At 42.5% G+C, this 18,235-nt stretch overlaps 1 protein-coding gene across 1 annotated transcript in view; it reads right to left on the bottom strand.

Annotated features, from left to right (window-relative positions):
• AAMP (angio associated migratory cell protein) overlaps positions 1–18,235 on the bottom strand; it is a 57,113-nt gene that overhangs the window by 22,238 nt on the left and 16,640 nt on the right. Inside the window, exons 5-9 of the mRNA XM_077449636.1 lie at positions 17,160–17,299; positions 11,873–12,017; positions 7,118–7,201; positions 4,017–4,132; positions 1,763–1,866 (exon numbers count right to left, since the gene is read on the bottom strand). Of these exons, the coding sequence (XP_077305762.1) occupies positions 1,763–1,866; positions 4,017–4,132; positions 7,118–7,201; positions 11,873–12,017; positions 17,160–17,299 (589 nt within the window). The remainder of the gene's footprint in view (positions 1–1,762; positions 1,867–4,016; positions 4,133–7,117; positions 7,202–11,872; positions 12,018–17,159; positions 17,300–18,235) is intronic.

Genomic DNA, 18,235 nt, shown 5'->3' with positions numbered 1-18,235 from the left:
TTCTCTCCTCTCTCCATCCCCTTCTAGTATTCTTTTCCTCACCTCGGTCTATATCGGATTTCTACCCAACTTCAGGTATTTAAAAAAAATAAAAGAATGGTGTGCACAGAACCTAGTAATACACAGTTATAAACTTCCCACAGTGAGCTGGCTGATCTTTTTTCTTCAGAAAGGAGAGATTGCTTCCAACAAAAAATTGATTGGAGGGGTCATGGCAATTTATTAGAAGCATTATCTCTTTCTTGATACCATAAGTATTTGCCTTACTCCTCTGCAGTATATCAGAGTATTGGTTAGGTTACTGATGTTAACTACTGATTGTATGTTCTTGCGAAGTTACCTCTTAATTGTATCTGTTGCATATCCTTCAATAAAAAATTAAAATAAATAACTGAAAAAAAAAAATGCCTTTACAAGTTACCAGTTTAGAGTTACAGAAGAGGTCTAGGGCTAAAATGATTGCTCTCACTCTGACGTGCGCGGTGATGCCTCATGTGTGTGGTGTGATCGCTGTTTACATACGCATGTGGAACCTACATGCGTGGTCACCGTTGCACATGAGCACGGGGACTTCTTAAAAAAACAATTAAAAAAATTCACCAATTTTATTGCTATCACAAGGGATGAACAACATCCCTTGTGACAGCATGATCTGTGACAAGTACTCTTTAGGGAGAGATCTGGAGTCTATTATCTCTCCTCTGGCCTCCATTGCATCCGACCAGAAACAGATCTGTCTGATCGGCCGCTTCCCTGGCTATTAAATGGCCAGGTAAACAAAGACCTGAAACAGAAAGCGACAAAATCCTCATCGCTGACTGTTTGACAGCACACAGTGGGTGGTACAACATTTATTCCTCTCACGGTGTGCATGGAGCTGGATGCCGCCGGTCACATCCTTGCTGGGCTCTCCAATTGCACAAGAGTCATAGAATGCATTAAGATATAAAAAAAATAAAAAAAAAGTTCTGAGATTACAACCACTTTAACCTCTTAGCGCCGGCACCTTCTGGCCCTTTAAGAGGTTTATGATGCTGGGAGGCGGGGTGGGGCTTAAGATCACGTGACTACGATTGGCTGTCACGTGAGCAGAAAACTCCCGATTGCAAGGAGTAATTGGGAGCTCTCGGTTGGGCGACGGTATGGTCATATTATTCTGTCCATTTATTGTGAACCCAGCCTGCTCTACACTTGCCCACCCATTATCAATCAGACTGGGCTCACAGTACTCTAGGGCTGGCCGGTGCTCCCTAGTCATTATGGGAGCGCTGCTCAGTCCTGGAAAAAATGCCCTCCCCTGGAGCACCACGCCAGCTAGAAGACTGCAGGGGAAAAAAAAAAAAAAGGTATGTTCACCTTAGGTGGTGGGGGGCTTTGGAGGATGGTTAGAATTGGGTGGTAGGTCAAAGTGCTGGAGTCTTACTTGGGGCCTCATTCAGTTGAGCGCTGGCATGGATGCGTTTGCGCACAAAGCAGCGTGTACACAGCCTATGCAAGTGAATGCAGATGCAACGCCTGCACAGACACACCTGCATGAAAAAAAAAGTTACAAATCTGACAGGCGTACAGGAGTGGGTGTGTGACCCCCAAACTGCATTTGGGACTGAAATCTTAAATGTCTAAAAGCCACGGGGAGCCCACATGTATCCAAGCCCATGTAGGTAATGCCTACTGAAATTCTACCAGCCAGTAACATTTCAGGGGCACAAACAAACCTAGTCTAACAAAAACATGGTGACTACCAGCGTCCAAAGATGCTTACACATTGCAGAAGCCCAGAGACTCCACAGAATTAGACTCGGACTCCCCATCTTCCCGTCTTGAGGCTTTTGATACGTTGCTTTCTGTCTTGAATAAACCGACCACCTGTACAGCAAGAAGAACAAAAAATTTGTAAAATAGATCTGCTGAAGCTCATTGATCACAGACTGCTACTTCTCCAGCAAAAGACACCGGGGTATGACCGCTCTAAACCCAGGAAGTGTTCTACAGATTGGGATTTTGGTGAACCACTTCCATACCGGGCCTATTCTGGCACTTCTCTCCTACATATAAAAACAATCAATTCTTTTGCTAGAAAATTACTCAGAACCCCCCCAAAACATTTTTTTAGCAGACACCCTAGGGAATAAAATGGCAGTCTTTGCAACTTTTTATCTCTCACTGTATTTGTGCAACAATTTTTCAAACGTATTGTTTTTGGAAAAATAACATTTTCGTGATAATAAAAAAAAAACAAAAAAAAAACAAACACACACACACACACACACACACACACACACACAGTAAAGTTAGCACAATTTTTTTGTATAATGTGAAAGATAGTTACGGCACGTAAACAGATACCCACATGTCATGCTTTAAAATTGCACACACTCATGGAATGAAGCCAAACTATGGTACTTAAAATTCTCCATAGGCAACGATTTAAAAGTTTTACAGGTTACATGTTTAGAGTTACAGAGGAGGTCTAGAGCTAGAGTTGTTGCTTGTGCTCTAACGCATGCGGCGATACCACACGTATGGTTAAAAACAGCGTTTACATATGTGGGTGGGACGCGCGTGTGCACTCGATTCTGAGCACGAGCTATCGGGGACAGGGGCCTTTTTTAAATGATTTTTTTTTACATTTAATTTTTTTATCACTTATATTCCTATTACAAGGAATGTAAACATCCCTTGCAATAGGAATCGTTCATGACAGGTCCTCTTCATGGAGAGATGCGGGGTCAATTAGACCCCCACATCTCTCCTCCATGTTGGAAAGCATGAGATTGGAAAAAAAAAAAACACAATCTCATGCTTACCAGCTGTGACTGCGGCTTTTACATTCGCAGCCCAGACATCATGTCATAACGTCGCTCCCGGGCCTCCGATGGTCATAGAGATATGACTGGTGACCATCTGGTGCGGCGGCGGCAGATTCCTTCTCCGGGACCCCGATGGCACGGGAGAGCCTGGAGAAGCACCGGATGGCGGGGGGGGTTGCGGGTGTCGCCTGTAAGAACGATTAAAGAGGGATTCCACCCAAAAATATATATATATATATATATATATATATATATATATATATATATATATATATATATATATATATATATATATATATATATATATATATATATATTTATATTAAAAGCCAGCAGCTATAAATACTACAGCTGCTGACTTTTAATAAATGGACACTCACCTGTCCCGGGTTCCAGCGATGCCGGCAGCCGGAGGCCGATGGATCACTCGGCCCTCGGCTGCTGCCGCCACCATTCTAGGTGAGGGAATCAGGAAGTGAATCGGCTTCACTTCCCGGTTCCCTACTGCGCATGGGCGAGTCGCGCAGCGCAATAGGAATTCTCCGCGCTGTCACTGGGACCCGTGTGTGTCCCAGCAGACAGCGCGGCAGGACAGGAAATGGCGTAGACTCCCGTGGGAGTCTATGCCCGGAAGTGGGTGAAAATACCTGTCTTTGACAGGTATCTCCACCCCCCTCCCCCCTGAAAGGTGCCAATTGTGACACCGGAGGGGGGGGGGGGGGGGATCCGATCAGCGGAGGTTCCACTTTAGGGTGGAACCCCGCTTTAAGCAGAAAAACCGCCGCTATGATCGTTCTCATGCTGCACAGAATCGCCGGCTGAAAACAAGGATATCTGAATGATGCCTATAGCTGCACTCATCATTCAGATATCCCCACTGAAAGTCAAAGATGTCGTATGACGTCCTTGGATGGGAAGTGTTTAAATGCCAGTACTGCTGCCGCCGCCACTTACGGTGGAAGCGGTGAAATGATTAAAAGCTACATCTTTTAGAATTCTGCTGTGCGACACATAGGGGTTGATTTACTAAAACTCTAGAGTGCAAAATTTGGTGCAGCTGCGCATGGCGGCCAATCAGCTTCTAACTTTAGTTTGTTCAATTAAGCTTTAACAAAAAAAAAAAAAAGTGTGTGCGATATATATGATATATGATATGATGTGATGTGATATAGGATATATATGAGTCGGGCAGAAAAGGGACCTCACCTTTCCAGTGGCCGTGTTCACCATCTTTGTATCACAATCCACAGAGCCCGTGAGCACGAGACTTCCATCGGCATTTGAAGACACGCATGTCAGAGGACGGGTATGACCATCAGTGCCTAGAGCAGGGACAAGAAGATGACACTGAGAAAGTGTAAAACCTTAATCCGTAGGCATGGCTGAACAAGGCAGGTCACCTGCTCCCCCCATTTCTCTGAAGTACTGGGTATGGGGCTTTGCTTCCCCCTGTGAACAGAGCAAGGGGAGAGAATTGGTAGATGCCAGAGCCGGCCCCAAAGTGAACCTGCTGCTCTGCACTGGATTGGTGTACTTAAATCGCCTATTATTTACACTGCAAAGGGAAAGTTAAAAAGGGAACTTGAAACACACTGGGCCTTAAAAAAGTATTCATATCCACATTTTGTCATGTTACGACCAAAAACGTAATTTTTTATTTTTTATTTTTTTTATGTGATAGACCAACACGAAGTGGCACATAATTGTGAAGTGGAAGGAAAATGATGAATGGTTTTCAATTTTTTTTACAAATAAAAATATGTGAAAAGTGTGTGGAGATGCTTTTCTTCAGCAGGGACAGGGAAGCTGGTCAGAGTTGATGGGAAGATGGATGGAGCCAAATACAGGGCAATCTTAGAAGAAAACCTGTTAAGAGTCTGCAAAAGACTTGAGACTGGGGCGGAGGTTCACCTTCCAGGAGGAAAACGACCCGAAACATACAGCCAGAGCTACAATGGAATAGTTTACATCAAAGCATATTCATGTGTTAGAATGGCCCAGTCAAAGTCCAGACCTAAATCCAATTGAGAATCTGTAAAGGTAAAAGATTAGCTCGACAAGCTTGCGTGCAGAAGTGAATGCATACGTGAGTAGCGCCCACATACGAAAACGGTGTTCAAACCACACGTGAGGTATTGCTGTGATCGGTAGAGCGAGAGCAATAATTCTAGCACTAGACCTCCTCTGCAACCTGTAGAATTTTTTTTTAAACGTTGCTTATGGAGATTAAGGGTAAAAGTTTGTTGCCACTCAACGAGCAGGCGCAATTTTGAAGCGTGACATGTTGGGTATCAATTTACTTGGCGTAACATCATCTTTCACAATATAAAAAAAAGAAAAAAAAAAATTATATTAAAAATATCTAAAACATACATTATACATATATATATATATATATATATATATATATATATATATATATATATATATATATATATATATATATATATATATATATATATATATATATATATATATATATATATATATATATGTTTTAGATATTTTTAATATAATTTTTTTTTTTTTTATAATTTTTTTATAATTTTTTTCTTTTTTTTGTACCTTCCTACCTGCTTACTAGTACTGCTAGTAGCTTAAAAAAAAAAAATCAGTGTTGAGTAAGAAAGTGAATGACTCCAAACATTCTTGGGACGAATGAAAAAAAAAAAAAAAAAAAAAAAAAAGGCAGACTTGGACTACCGTTTTTTTTCTGCTGTCACTTTTTTGTGTTTCTATACAAGTTCCACTTTAAAAGGGGTTTTAAACCCTCATTCTATGCATTGAGGTAAAAAACCTTCTGTATTGCTGCAGCCCCTCCATCTTACATACCTGAACGCCGTCTTTCTCCAGCCGGGAACGAGCACACCAGATCTAGCTGGTGTGTCTCGTGTCCTGATTAGATAGACTGATAGCAGCGCAGCCATTGGCCCCCACTGCCGTCAATCAAATCCAATGACGTGGGCGCTGGGGGGGGGGGGGGGGGGGGTTGGGTGGAGAGGGCAGAGTCCCCCTTTGTGTGTGAATACAGAAAAGCTAAACTTGGGAGTGTCCACCAAGGAGAGCTAACCTTGACACCCGATGTGGGGAGGAGCTACCAGCACCACCGGGGAAACCCAGAAGAGGAGGATCGGGCAAAACTAACTGCACAGTGGAGGCAAGTATGACTTTTTTTTTTTATTACAAACACGAGGGTTTACAACCCCTTTAAAGTATAGCTAAAGGCAAAAGTTGTGTTGGATAGAGTGGAGAGGAAATAGAACACCTGTCAGTTTTTATTGCCGTGTCCCCATTAAGGAGATATACCCTATTTGTCCTGTTTATCATCATTATTGAAAGTAAAAGAAGAAGAAGAAGAAAAAAAAAAAAAAAGTTTGAGTTGTCCCCAGAAAAAGTAATAGAGAGGAAATCTTCAAATGGGGACACTTGTTCTGGTGACCCGAGGGTCCCCAAGGGATTCCCTAAATTTGAAGGGATTTCCTCTCACTTCCTGTTTGGCTATGAGTCAGGAAGTGAAGGGAAATCTCTCCAATGGGACACAGGTGCTGAAAAACAATCTTATATGGCTTATAACCCCTCACAAATGGGGAAAAAAAAAAAGTTTTTCTTATAGTTCCATTTTAAACGTGATTGTAAAGTCTATTTTTATTTTTAATCCAATAAAAAAATAACAAAACAGGTTATAACTTACCTGCTCTGTGCAGTGGATTTGCACAGAGGAGCCTGGCGGTGCCTCTTCTGTGATCCTGCCCCCCTGTTCAGTGCCCCCACAGCAAGCAGCTTGCTATGGGGGCACCCGAGCAGAGTCACAGCTCCCTGTGTCCAGACACGGAGCCCCGGCCCCGCCACCTCTCTCCTGATTGGCTAGCTGACTTTGACAGCAGCGCAAGCCAATGGTCCCACTGTCCGTGTCTCAGCCAATCAGGGCGGGAGAATCTTGGATGGCTGAGACACTCGTGGACATGGCTGGACAGAGGGATCTCAAGTATTAGGCAGTGCTGGAGGGCAGCTGCTGCACACAGAAGGCATAAAAAAATAAATAAATAAATAAAATAAAAAAAATAGAAAAACCTGCCTTTACAACTCCATTAAAGACGACAACAACATAATTTCTTAAGAAGCAGCCTAGTGCTGTCACCCTGCAACTAGAAATGATCTCTGGCAGGATCCACAAGTATTTAGTGGGGTTTACAAGGGAAATAACATGAAAAATACACACACAGGGGTAACTTTTCATGTCGAACATCATATCAATTTCTAATTGCTCCCCAAAGTTCTACTTTAAAAAAAACTATCAACATATTTACCTTTGATGACATGTATTGCGTTCCCTTGTTTTAAATCCCATATCCTCACGCTTCCATCTTCATAACCCACCACGGCTTGCTTGCCTGGGATGTAAGAATACAGAAGCAAAGTTACTGTGGAACAAAGAAAAACAAAGGCGACAAGACAACACTGACATCTAGGGTACGAGTATTAAATCAGACTTTTTAGCAATATCAATGGGGATGGTAGCCTTTTTTTTCCCCCTGCAAGAACAGTTATTTTGTTTAGAAGTGAAAAAATAAATAAAAATAAATAAAAGAAGGGGAATACAATCAGTCCAAAGAGCTCACCTTATAAAAACCAAGAAGGTGATTCATAGTGCAGGTCAAGATGACATTTAAAGTGGTTGTAAAGAACGTTTAGAGATTTACAATATAAGATTCCCAACAAATTATGTTTTGGCTACCTGCAACTACACCACACAGCGGCAATGCAATTTGGTGTGTGGGAGGTTTCACTCTGCCCTTCTAATCAAGAGAAACTGTTATTTGAGGATACTGGAGTAAGCATGGCATTTGCAAAGGTCTGCATACTAGGAAATAGATCCAAAAAAAATAAAAAAAAAGTATATATATATATATATATATATATATATATATATATATATATATATATATATATATATATATATATATATATATAATTTTTTTTTAATATACATATATTATTATTTTGTGTGTATATATATAACATTTTATATTATTTTTTTATTATATACATCATATCTCCATACATATATTATTATTTTGTGCATATATATATATATATATATATATATATATATATATATATATATATATATATATATATATATATATATATATATATATATATATATATATATATATATATATATATATATACACACATATACACACACACATTTTTTTTTTTTTTACATTATACATTATATAAAAAATATCCGTCCGGGACCACAGGGACACACATACACTCTACAGGACTACAACTCTATATAGGAGTGGCTGGTCTTGGAAATTTGTGTGTCCCTGGTTGATTTGCGTCTCTGCAAATCATATTTATTTTGGTCCTCAAATGCCTCCTAAGGCCCTTGGCTTGTTGTGGCTTTGTAGAATTCTTGAATCTCCATTGATTGCAGTTTAGATGATATATTTGTCCTACATCCTGGTAAAGGTTTGGGTCCTAAGTGGACAGCATTCCCTGAGGAAGCCCAGATTAAGGGCGAAACATGGTGGGAACTAGATCACACTTGCTGTATCCATAAGGACTATAGCCCAGATTGAGGGCGAAACATGTTGGGAACATCAATACTTGCTGTATTCATAAGGACTGTATTATATGAACTCGCTGTGAATTTTTTTTTTTTTTTTTTTTTACATTAGTTAAAAAAAAAAAAAAAATCTAAAACCAATGTTTTTCTTTTAACACATATTTTTTGGATCCATTTCCCAGTATATGTACCTTAAAAATCCCATACTTACTCCAATATCTTCAAAAATGAAGGGATGTGGTGCCAACTTCAGTGGTTTTGTCCATAGTTAAGAAACTATCCTCTGTTATTTGAGAACGATCACATAAAGACGGATTTCTCGGTACTAATGTATTTCTTCTCACCTCTGCCTCTCCTTGGATGGAGAAGATAGCTAGACAATGGACCTCTGATATCCCTTCCCCAACGGAAGAATCATGGTTGGAGTTAATTGGATCTCTATTACCCTCTGTGATATCAGCCAGAGATAAAATACTAATTTCACTTCTTACATCAAATTCACTATACCCCAGCATGTCTGTATAAGGTGGGTAGGGTAGATTCACTAGGTCACCGCTGCCAGGCTGCAGTGGGTGACTATTTTCATAGGATTAGGTTGTGCCCCTGAGTTGGAAGATTTTGGATGGCAGTCCTTAGGTTTTTAGAAGAAAGGTTGGCCATTCCAAATATCAGTTCCCCAGTGAGATGTCCGTTAGGGGACTTGAGAGGAGGACCCGACTAGTTCTAAAAAGACCCTACTGACAATAATGTTGTTCTATTTTGTGCAGAAAAAGTGGCTAGGTGACGTCGTTAGATCCGGCACCTCATCCCGAAATAGTATGTACGGGCTAGAATTGTTTGAGAGATTATAGCAGTGCCAACAGATAGTAGTAAACACATTAATGCGACCACAGGGGACACATGAAGACCAGATTGGTAAATAAGCGTACCAAGATAAAATGAGGGCGCCTACAATTAAGCAGCAAGGCCAGCAATTGGGTTGAGAAAAACTTCAATATGGTGACCTACGTAAGCTTATTTTTTCACTGAGGGCGACCTACATAAGCTTCTGTTTGTGTTCTCAACCCAATTGCTGGCGTTGCTGTTTAATTGTAGGCGCCCTCATTTTATCTTGGTGCGCTTATTTACCAATCTGGTCTTTTTTGTGTCCTGGTCGCATGGTCCCCTCCTCCCTTACAGGTACGCAGACAGGAGAAGAAGCCAACCGCAGCGAAACATGTTGGGGAAAAAACACTTTGACCATCCACATACTCAAGCTCTCCTGACCACTAAATGGACATATGTGACTATTTTATATTGGTCCGATTTTATTTTGGTACAAATAAACTTTATACAGGTTTTAAAATGTGTTCGCTACCATCGGTTGGCGCCACTATAATCCCTCAAACAACTCTAGCCCATATATAGTGTTCTTCTATGCCAAAAAAGCTTTGGCAATCAAATGGAAAAACCCTATACCTCCACCTGTTCAACTTTGGGTGGACTTAATAAAGCATTACCATTGTTTAAACTAACATACATCTTTAGGGGATGCCCCAACAAAAAAATTGGAGAAAATCTGGACGGAGTGGGTCACTTCAGTCGTGGGCGTTTAAGATGACTACAAGGACCAGCATTTTGCTAAATGGTGTGCGGTGAGGTCTCAAACATAATACTGTATTAATCGAAGTATAACACGCACCCCAAGTTTAGGAAACTTACATTTAAATGCCCATCAATGCAGCCTTATCAGTGTCACTTGCAGCCTTGCATTTAGCCTTGTCAGTCATTTGCAGTCTTGTCTGTGGCTTTGCCATTTAAAAATGGCGCTGCCGAGATACAGAGCGGATGTCCTGTGTATCTCGGTGGCTCTCCAATTCTCGGCCGCTCTTGGCGGCTTTCGGCCTATTTTTGGCCGTTCTCGGTGGCTTTCGGATATTTTCGACCACAGTCGGCCGTTCTCGGTGGCTTTCCGAAAGCCGCCGAGAACGGCCGAAGATACCCGGAAGCCGCAGAGAGCGGCAGAAAGGGTTAAAAATAGTGGGGGATCGGCATATAACACCCCCCGATTTCCCCCTGATTTTAGGGGGAAAAAGTGCACGTTATACTCTGATAAATATGGTAGTTTAGTTAAGTGTTTGTCTTCAGTGTAGGTGTAAAGCTATACCTATATAGTTGCTATTTCAGATATTTGTTATGTTTCATGCAGGTTATTCAAATAATCAGATTGAACACCCCACAGGATTCCCGTCTAGGTTCGGCTTTATTCATTTTTCCAGATACAGTATAGAGGATGTATACATTACTATATACTTGGACAATGCGTTTATAAGTAAACAAAATGTTCCTTCGCTGACATACTATTATGTACTCTATGCAATATGGCTGTTGTCATTTTTCTGTTTGTGAAAGATCAATAAACTTTACCCTTTTAAAAAAAAATAAAAAAAAAAGTGGTTGTAAAGCCTAAACATTTTTTACATTAATGCATTCCTTGCATTAAGATGATAAATGTTTAGGTTCAAAATCCCCCCCACCCTTTTCTGTCCTCATTCGATCCAATGCCCTGCACGTTTTTTTGTACCTTTTCTCTCCCCTTAATTCCGGGTCTCGCTGGGGCACCGGGAGCCATTGGCTCTCAGTGCTGTCAATCAAAGCCAGTGACAAGGGAGTGGGGCACAGTCCTGTTGTCTGTTAATGGCCGCAGCTTCCCCTGGGGGCTCTAGACACAAGGAGGGGACAGGAACCCAAGCGTGGGAACCAAAAAGTGGAGGGCTCGTGGCCGCGCAAAACCCAGACCTGTTATTTTTATTTAATAACTTTACAAATCACTTTAATCTTCCCATATTTTGCCTCTTCCTGTTCTTCCTTCGTCTTTGACATGCAGGTGAAACTTTTCAATGAAACCTATTTTCATTACTTACCTTATTTCAGACCCAATGATGTGCTCACTGAGTTCCTACGATTCTGTATCCTAAGCCGCAAGGCTCCACTGCTGGTTTCCCTTAATTAGAAAGGCGGCGCCTGCACCCGATCCAATGGACGGATCGGCCTCGGGGGCTGACATTGCGGGCTCCCAGGTCAGGTAAGTGTCCTTAATAAAAAGGTAAGTGTTTGTAGCTGCTGACAAAAAAAATTTGCGGGTGGAGCACCGCTTTAATACATAAGCGAGTAGTATTTTCCCTTTAACCACTTGCCATCCGTAGGACGTCATATGACATCCTGGACTGAGTGGAGATATCTGACTGATGCCTACAGTTGAGCTAACTATACGGTTTAAGTTTTCCTAAAAATTGCATTTGAAAAATTGCTGCCCAAATACCATGCGACATAAAATATATATATTTTTATGTTTGGGGGGGGGGGGGGGGGGTTCTGAGTAATTTTCTAGCAAAGAAGATGCTGATTTTTACACGTAGAAAGGCCCGGTATGGAAGTGGTTACACCAGAGATTAGCGTCACTTGAACCATCACAGGTTATAAAAAGCAAAAATAAGAGGTTTACCATCAGGAAGGAATTGGCCGCAGGTAGCGGGACAGCTGGGTCCTTGGAAAGTTTTACACTCGCCACTAGGTACCTTCCACATCCAGGTGTTGCCATCTGCAGTGCCCGCTAGTAGTACATGGGCACAGGGGTGCCACTGCAACCACTGGAATTGAAGAAAGAAAAGAGATGTCAGACCAAGAAAGCTGCCATGATGGGTGAGATGTAGAGAACTGTAAACAAAGGCAGAGCATGCTGCAGATCCTTAGTAACATGATGTTTTAGAACATGACGGTCTTCCATATGTCATAACTTTTTAAAGCCGTAATAAACCTCAGTTCATGGGAAAAATAAAACATCTCCCTGCCAGTCAAGGTCATAATGTGCTAGTATACATTACATACTAGCACATTATGAGAGACTTGTCTTAGAAGGAAGCCCTCCAGCGTCGCACTGTCACTACCAAGAGGGCTTCCATCCCCTCCCGGTCTTCTTTCCGAGTTTGCATTGCTCTGGCAACATGAGTGGCCGGGGGCGTGATGACATCACTCCTGCGCATGTAAGCTGCACCTTCAGAGTGCATGCACCGGTGAGGTCACTGGCTGAACGCACTCTGAAGAGCTCCTAAGTGCAAGTTTAGGAGGTATTCACAGTACCCTAAAAGAAAGCCTTATTATAGGCTTACCTGTAGGTAATAATGCTAGAACAGAGTTTACTAACACTTTAAGTGTGTGATGAAGAGCACCTAGTATAAAAAAAAACGCATATCTTGCTTGAGGTTTTTTCTTTTTAAAGCATTTATTGGTTAAGAGCATCAAGTACAGCAAGCATGTTTCTGGGGAAAGGATCCTACCCTTCAAAAGGTTGACAAAGGTATTATAATGACACTAGAAGGTATGAAACGCATCTGCATTAAAGGATAAAGTTCACAGTTTACATTTTTTTTTCCCCCTTCTAAATGCCAGCAGCCCTGTGTACCAATATAGCATTAATGTACTTTTGCAAAAAATAAAACCGCTTTCCATTTATTCTACACACACACACTTACCTCACTGTCTTCATAGCTGTATAAAAACACTGATCCATTACTTCTGACTTACTTCCTGGACTGACTTTAGGTTATGTCACAGGAAGGATTTGACCAACTGAGGGTGGATGCTAATGAGGCCAGCTTGTAAACTCCTTCCTGTGACATGACCTCTAGTCTGTCCAAGAAGTAAGGCAGAAGTAATGGATCAGTGTTTTTAAAGCTATGAAGATAGTGAGGTAAGAGTGTGTAGAATAAATGGAAAGCGGTTTTACTATTTTTTTTTGCAAAATAAATATATTAGTGCTATATTGGTACATACATAGGGGTGCTGGAATTTAGAAAAAATAAAATAGGTAAAAACTTGAACTTTAGCCTTTAATACACAATGTAACCAAAGCCAGCATTTCAGGCTTTGTAGTACAATCTATCCTAAATTCCATTAAAGTGTTACTTAACCCAGGAGCCTGCATTCACTATATCTGGTCTCCCACAGTACACAGAACATGGAAATGCTGTTATTTTAGTAAATATAAACTGCTAAATATTTTCTCTTAGCAGTATATAGCAGTCTTGTGACTTCTATCAGTGTCTGGTTAAAGCCTGTAGAAGGGGTTTTCATTCTACTCTGACTGACTGTCCTATGAGGCTTCCATGCCCCTGACCTGTCTGACTGTCTGGACCATGCTAATTCTCACTGTGCTGATCACATACACCCTCCCAAAAAAATAAACAAACACTCTATATGAAAACCTAGAAGGAAACACAAGTGAAAGTAGATACAGTAACCTCCATCTTACCCGTTTCCTGATGGTGCCAAGGGAGCCTGTATCTGCCTGAGCTATAGTCTGCATTGAAGAATCCGAAATGCAATATTAGCTTCCCCACCTGTGGCGCCCTGACAGCCTGTGCTTGAAGGAAATGGTATTAAAAAAAAAAAAAAAAAAAAAAAAAAAAAAGGCACCAGCCAGCCTGTGCCAACAATGAGGATTGGAACCAGACGCTCCAGGTCCTGGAAATGACTCTCCTCCTAGTGAGATTAATGCCTCTGTATCATGTTCAAAAATGAACAGACAGGCCACAAACCCCTGCCAAAGCAGCTACTGCGCAAACCCCTGCCAAAAAAAAGTGTCTACAGTGCTCGCACCCAGACACCTGGACTGGGAACTAACGCTGCCCATGCCAGTCCCTAGGCACAGAAGGAGAAAGGGTACCAAGCTACCTCCTTCGCATATTGAGGAGTTGTCATGGAAGGCAATCCTGCAGAAAAACCTACTAGCTGCTCCCACTGGAGCCAGGCAGGTAAAGGCATGGGTGGAAGAAAAGGACAGCCAGAAAAACAGAGGCCTCCCTCACCCAGGTTCCAGGTGATTAAAGCGGGATTCCACCCTAAAGTGGAACCTCCGCTGATCGGATCCCTCCCCCCCTCCGGTGTCACAATTGACACCTTTCAGGGGGGTGGAGATACCTGTCAAAGACAGGTATTTACACCCACTTCCGGGCATAGACTCCCGTGGGAGTCTACGCCATTTCCTGCCCTGCCGCGCTGTCTGCTGGGACACACACGGGTCCCAGTGACAGCGCGGAGATTTCCTATTGCGCGGCGCAACTCGCGCATGCGCAGTAGGGAACCGGGAAGTGAAGCCGATTCGCTTCACTTCCTGATTCCCTCACCTAGAATGGTGGCGGCAGCAGCCGAGAGCCGAGCGATCGATCGGCCTCGCTGGAACCTGGGACAGGTGAGTGTCCATTTATTAAAAGTCAGCAGCTGTAGTATTTATAGCTGCTGGCTTTTAATATTTTTTTTTTGGTGGAATCCCTCTTTAATCTTCTTTTGGACGGAGGAAAATACAAACACTGACCAGATTAGAAGAGGGACTTCCTTTTAAAGTGTACTTGGTGACACGTTTCCTGTTCCTGTTGGAGGAAATACATTTCATGGTCTGTCCTGGAAGAAGATTTAGGGGGGAACACTTTCTAACAATACACACCAAGGCTCTGTACTATCCAGAGATGAATTGGGGACAGTGAAAGAAGGGGAGGATCAGAGGAGACAGGATCAAACAGCCTTTTTATACAATGTGCAGGATTATCCCCTTAAGTTCCACCGCGAGTAGAACAAGCATACTTTGCTGCATATATGGATTGATTTTACTGTTGTGGGTTTAGTGACACTTTAAAGCAATATTAAAAGGACTCTGGAGGTGGCGCAGGACTTACAAGTGCCAGTTGTGCAAACTGAAGGTCATTGGTTCAAATCAAAAAGGTAAAGCACCTGTAGTGCAAATGGAAGGTCATGTATTTGATTTACAGAAAAGGTACATTTAGGTCATACTAGGTGGACTGGGGTGGTTGAGGACTACAACTTCCATGAACACCATGCGTTGGATTCATTTCAGCCAATCACAGCGCATTTCACTGGCTGCAAGGTGGATTCCTGTTCAGGAAGAAGCATACAAGTTGTCTACTGCAAGCAAGACATACTTGAAAAGCTGATGCATAGACCAACGGTGAGAAACCAGCTACCATCAGCGAACAAGTGTATCCACGGCCATGACGACATCCCTAAAATCAGCTAAAAAGCACTAACCTTTATTTAGAGGTCATTGTGATGAGTGCGCATTAGAGAAGAGACTGCGAGCCAGGCCTTCTCGTCCAACATCAGTGCCTGACCTCACAAATGCGCTTGGTCTATGGTCAAACATTCCCATAGACACGCTCCTAAACCTTGTGGACGGCCTTCCCAGAAGAGTTGAAGCTGTTATAGCTGCAAAGGGTGGGCCAACTCAATATTGAACCCTACGGACTAAGACTGGGATGCCATTAAAGTTCATGAGGGTGTAAAGGCAGGCGTCCCAATACTTTTTATAATATAGTTTATATTTATGTTTTATACCCATATATGACCAATCTTTAGGTGAAATTGGTAGACGACTTCTATAATAATTTTTTTGCGGCAAAAAACGAAAATAAAAATAAAAAGTTTATTTGTATTGAAACTGTATTGTAACATAATAATAATAATAATAATAATAATAATAATAATAAGGCCCCTTTCACACAGGCAGACCAGACCTTCCAGCCTCCTCTATGGAGCGGCGGACGTCTGCAGACATGTCCGCTGACACCCACCGCCATCCGATCAGGTCCACCAAAAACAAACGGATGGTGGACCTATTTCCCCATCAGTCTGGCGGATTGGATCGAATGGAAAAAACGGACAGGCGGTTAGTGTCTATCAAACAGCCCCATGAGGAGAGCAGGACTGTGTCCGTGTCCGCTCTGCCTAGGCAGAGCAGACACAGACCTGTCATCCGCCTGCTCAGCGGGGAAGTAGCGGACAGAGCCCCCACTGAGCGAGCGGATTCCGCTTCACGGAGGTGCCTGTGTGAAAGGGACCTAATAACCATCCAGGTACAGAGGAGCACGTGACCTCTTCCCAGGATGCAGGACTCGGGTCTGAGGGTCCAACCACCAGGTACAAACACTTTCACGTGAGGAGGATGAAGTAGCCCATCGATAACTCTGACAGTATCCAGCATAGAGCTCACACAGAATTTGGATTCTGGGTTCCAACAGAGTACCAGGGTGGTGGAAGCGTGAAGGGGTTGTAAAGGTAAATGTTTTTTCACCTTAATGCATTCTATGCATTAAGGTGAAAAAACATCTGACAGTCCCGGCGCCCCCAGCCCCCGTTTTACTTACCTCACCCCTCGAAAGTCCCGCGCTCGTCCCCCGACGTCCTTTCCACCGTTCAGCCTGGCCGCTGATTGGCTGGAGTGGATGGAAAGCAGCGCAGCCATTGGCTCGCGCTGCTGTCAATCACATCCACTGACGCGGAGCGCCGGGGCCGAGTGATACAGTGAGCAGCTATAGCTGCCGGCTGTATCACGGGAGCGCGCCCGCAGATGCTTCTCACCATGCGAGGGAGCTCACATGAACGTGAGAAGCATCTGCAGGAGGAAGCAGAGACAGCCGCCGAGGGACCCCAGAAGAGCAGGTTCGGGGGCCACTCTGTGCAAAACGACCTGCACAGTGGAGGCAAGTATAACATGTTTGTTATTTTAAATAAAATAAAAAATCACTTTACAATCCCTTTAAAATTAAAGCATCACTGAGTGGAGGGAAGGTTTGTTCTTACTGCCCTGAATATGACAGCATGTAAAATAAAAGGTAAACCCAGCCACATTCTTCTGCACACACACACACACACACATATATTATAATAATCTAACGAAACAGAGTAGGTGAAATGCCAAGAGTACTCCTTGATCTCCTCACCTCTAAGTCGCCAACTTCAAATGACCAGATCTCCTGACCACCCTCCACTTTCCACACCTTGAGGAGCCCGCTCATGTCTCCAGTTGCAACCATGGCGGAGTCATGGCTGAAAGCTGCACAGGTGACAGAGTCCTTGTGACCTAGAGGAGAGAAGGGTCAACCAATAAGAAAGTGGCTTACTGAAAGAGCGCAGCCTAAAGTGGCCAAGTTGTAAGATTAGGTTGCAAAACTGGTGCAGATGATCCAGGATTAAAACAAAAGGAAAATCGACAGGGTTTTGGGCTTTTAAAGGCCAACTCCACCTTTGTAAAAAAATAAAAATAAAATTATATACACACACACACACACACACGTAAATGCATATAATGTAAAATTACAGTGAAACCCAGACCTGCTTCCACTATCTTGGCGCTATAAGAGTATCAGGTTTCTTAAAGTGGTTTGGTACCTAAAAATGAAAGTTCATGTTATTAAAATCAACAGATCGCATACTTACCTAAACGAACCCTGAAAAAAAAAAAATATTATTTACTTACCTTTTATTTCAAATGTTTCAGCTGACTTCCGGGTTGTCCTCCCGTGGGAGTAGGCGTGGCTATCGTCCTCGCAATGGTCCCTGGGAAATTTCCCAAGAATCCATGGGGGACAATGAAAGTTTTTCTTTCCTTGTCACTGCTCTCACTGAGCATGTGCAAGATGGAGCGGAGCATGCTGGGAGCCAGACGTCATCATATACCAGGAAGTAAATGCCTGTGGGCTTCAGACGCCCACAGTTAAAATGGAAAATGCCAGAGCAGGTTTTTATAAGTCATCCTGAGGAAAAGATTTGGCGCGCCGGGGGTCAAATAAACGCCGGACGTGGATGCCAATCGAAGGTAGCACTCGCCCACCAGTGAGACAGGTAAGAAAAAAATAAAAAAAGAGCGGAATCCCGCTTTAAATAATGTAAAAGGGACAGATAAACTAAAATACGTATTAACATTATAAGTAAAATCACATCAGCAGACGCTTAAATGCCATGCATAACAGTATTGTTAAATAGTAATGAAAAAAAATAGTAGTACATGAGTACATAG

Source organism: Lithobates pipiens, unplaced genomic scaffold, assembly GCF_037356315.1.
Source record: "Lithobates pipiens isolate NorthernLeopardFrog02 unplaced genomic scaffold, aLitPip1_a1.2 Scaffold_22, whole genome shotgun sequence".
Lineage (NCBI taxonomy): Eukaryota > Metazoa > Chordata > Amphibia > Anura > Ranidae > Lithobates > Lithobates pipiens.
This window is presented reverse-complemented; position numbering and strand designations above follow the sequence as displayed.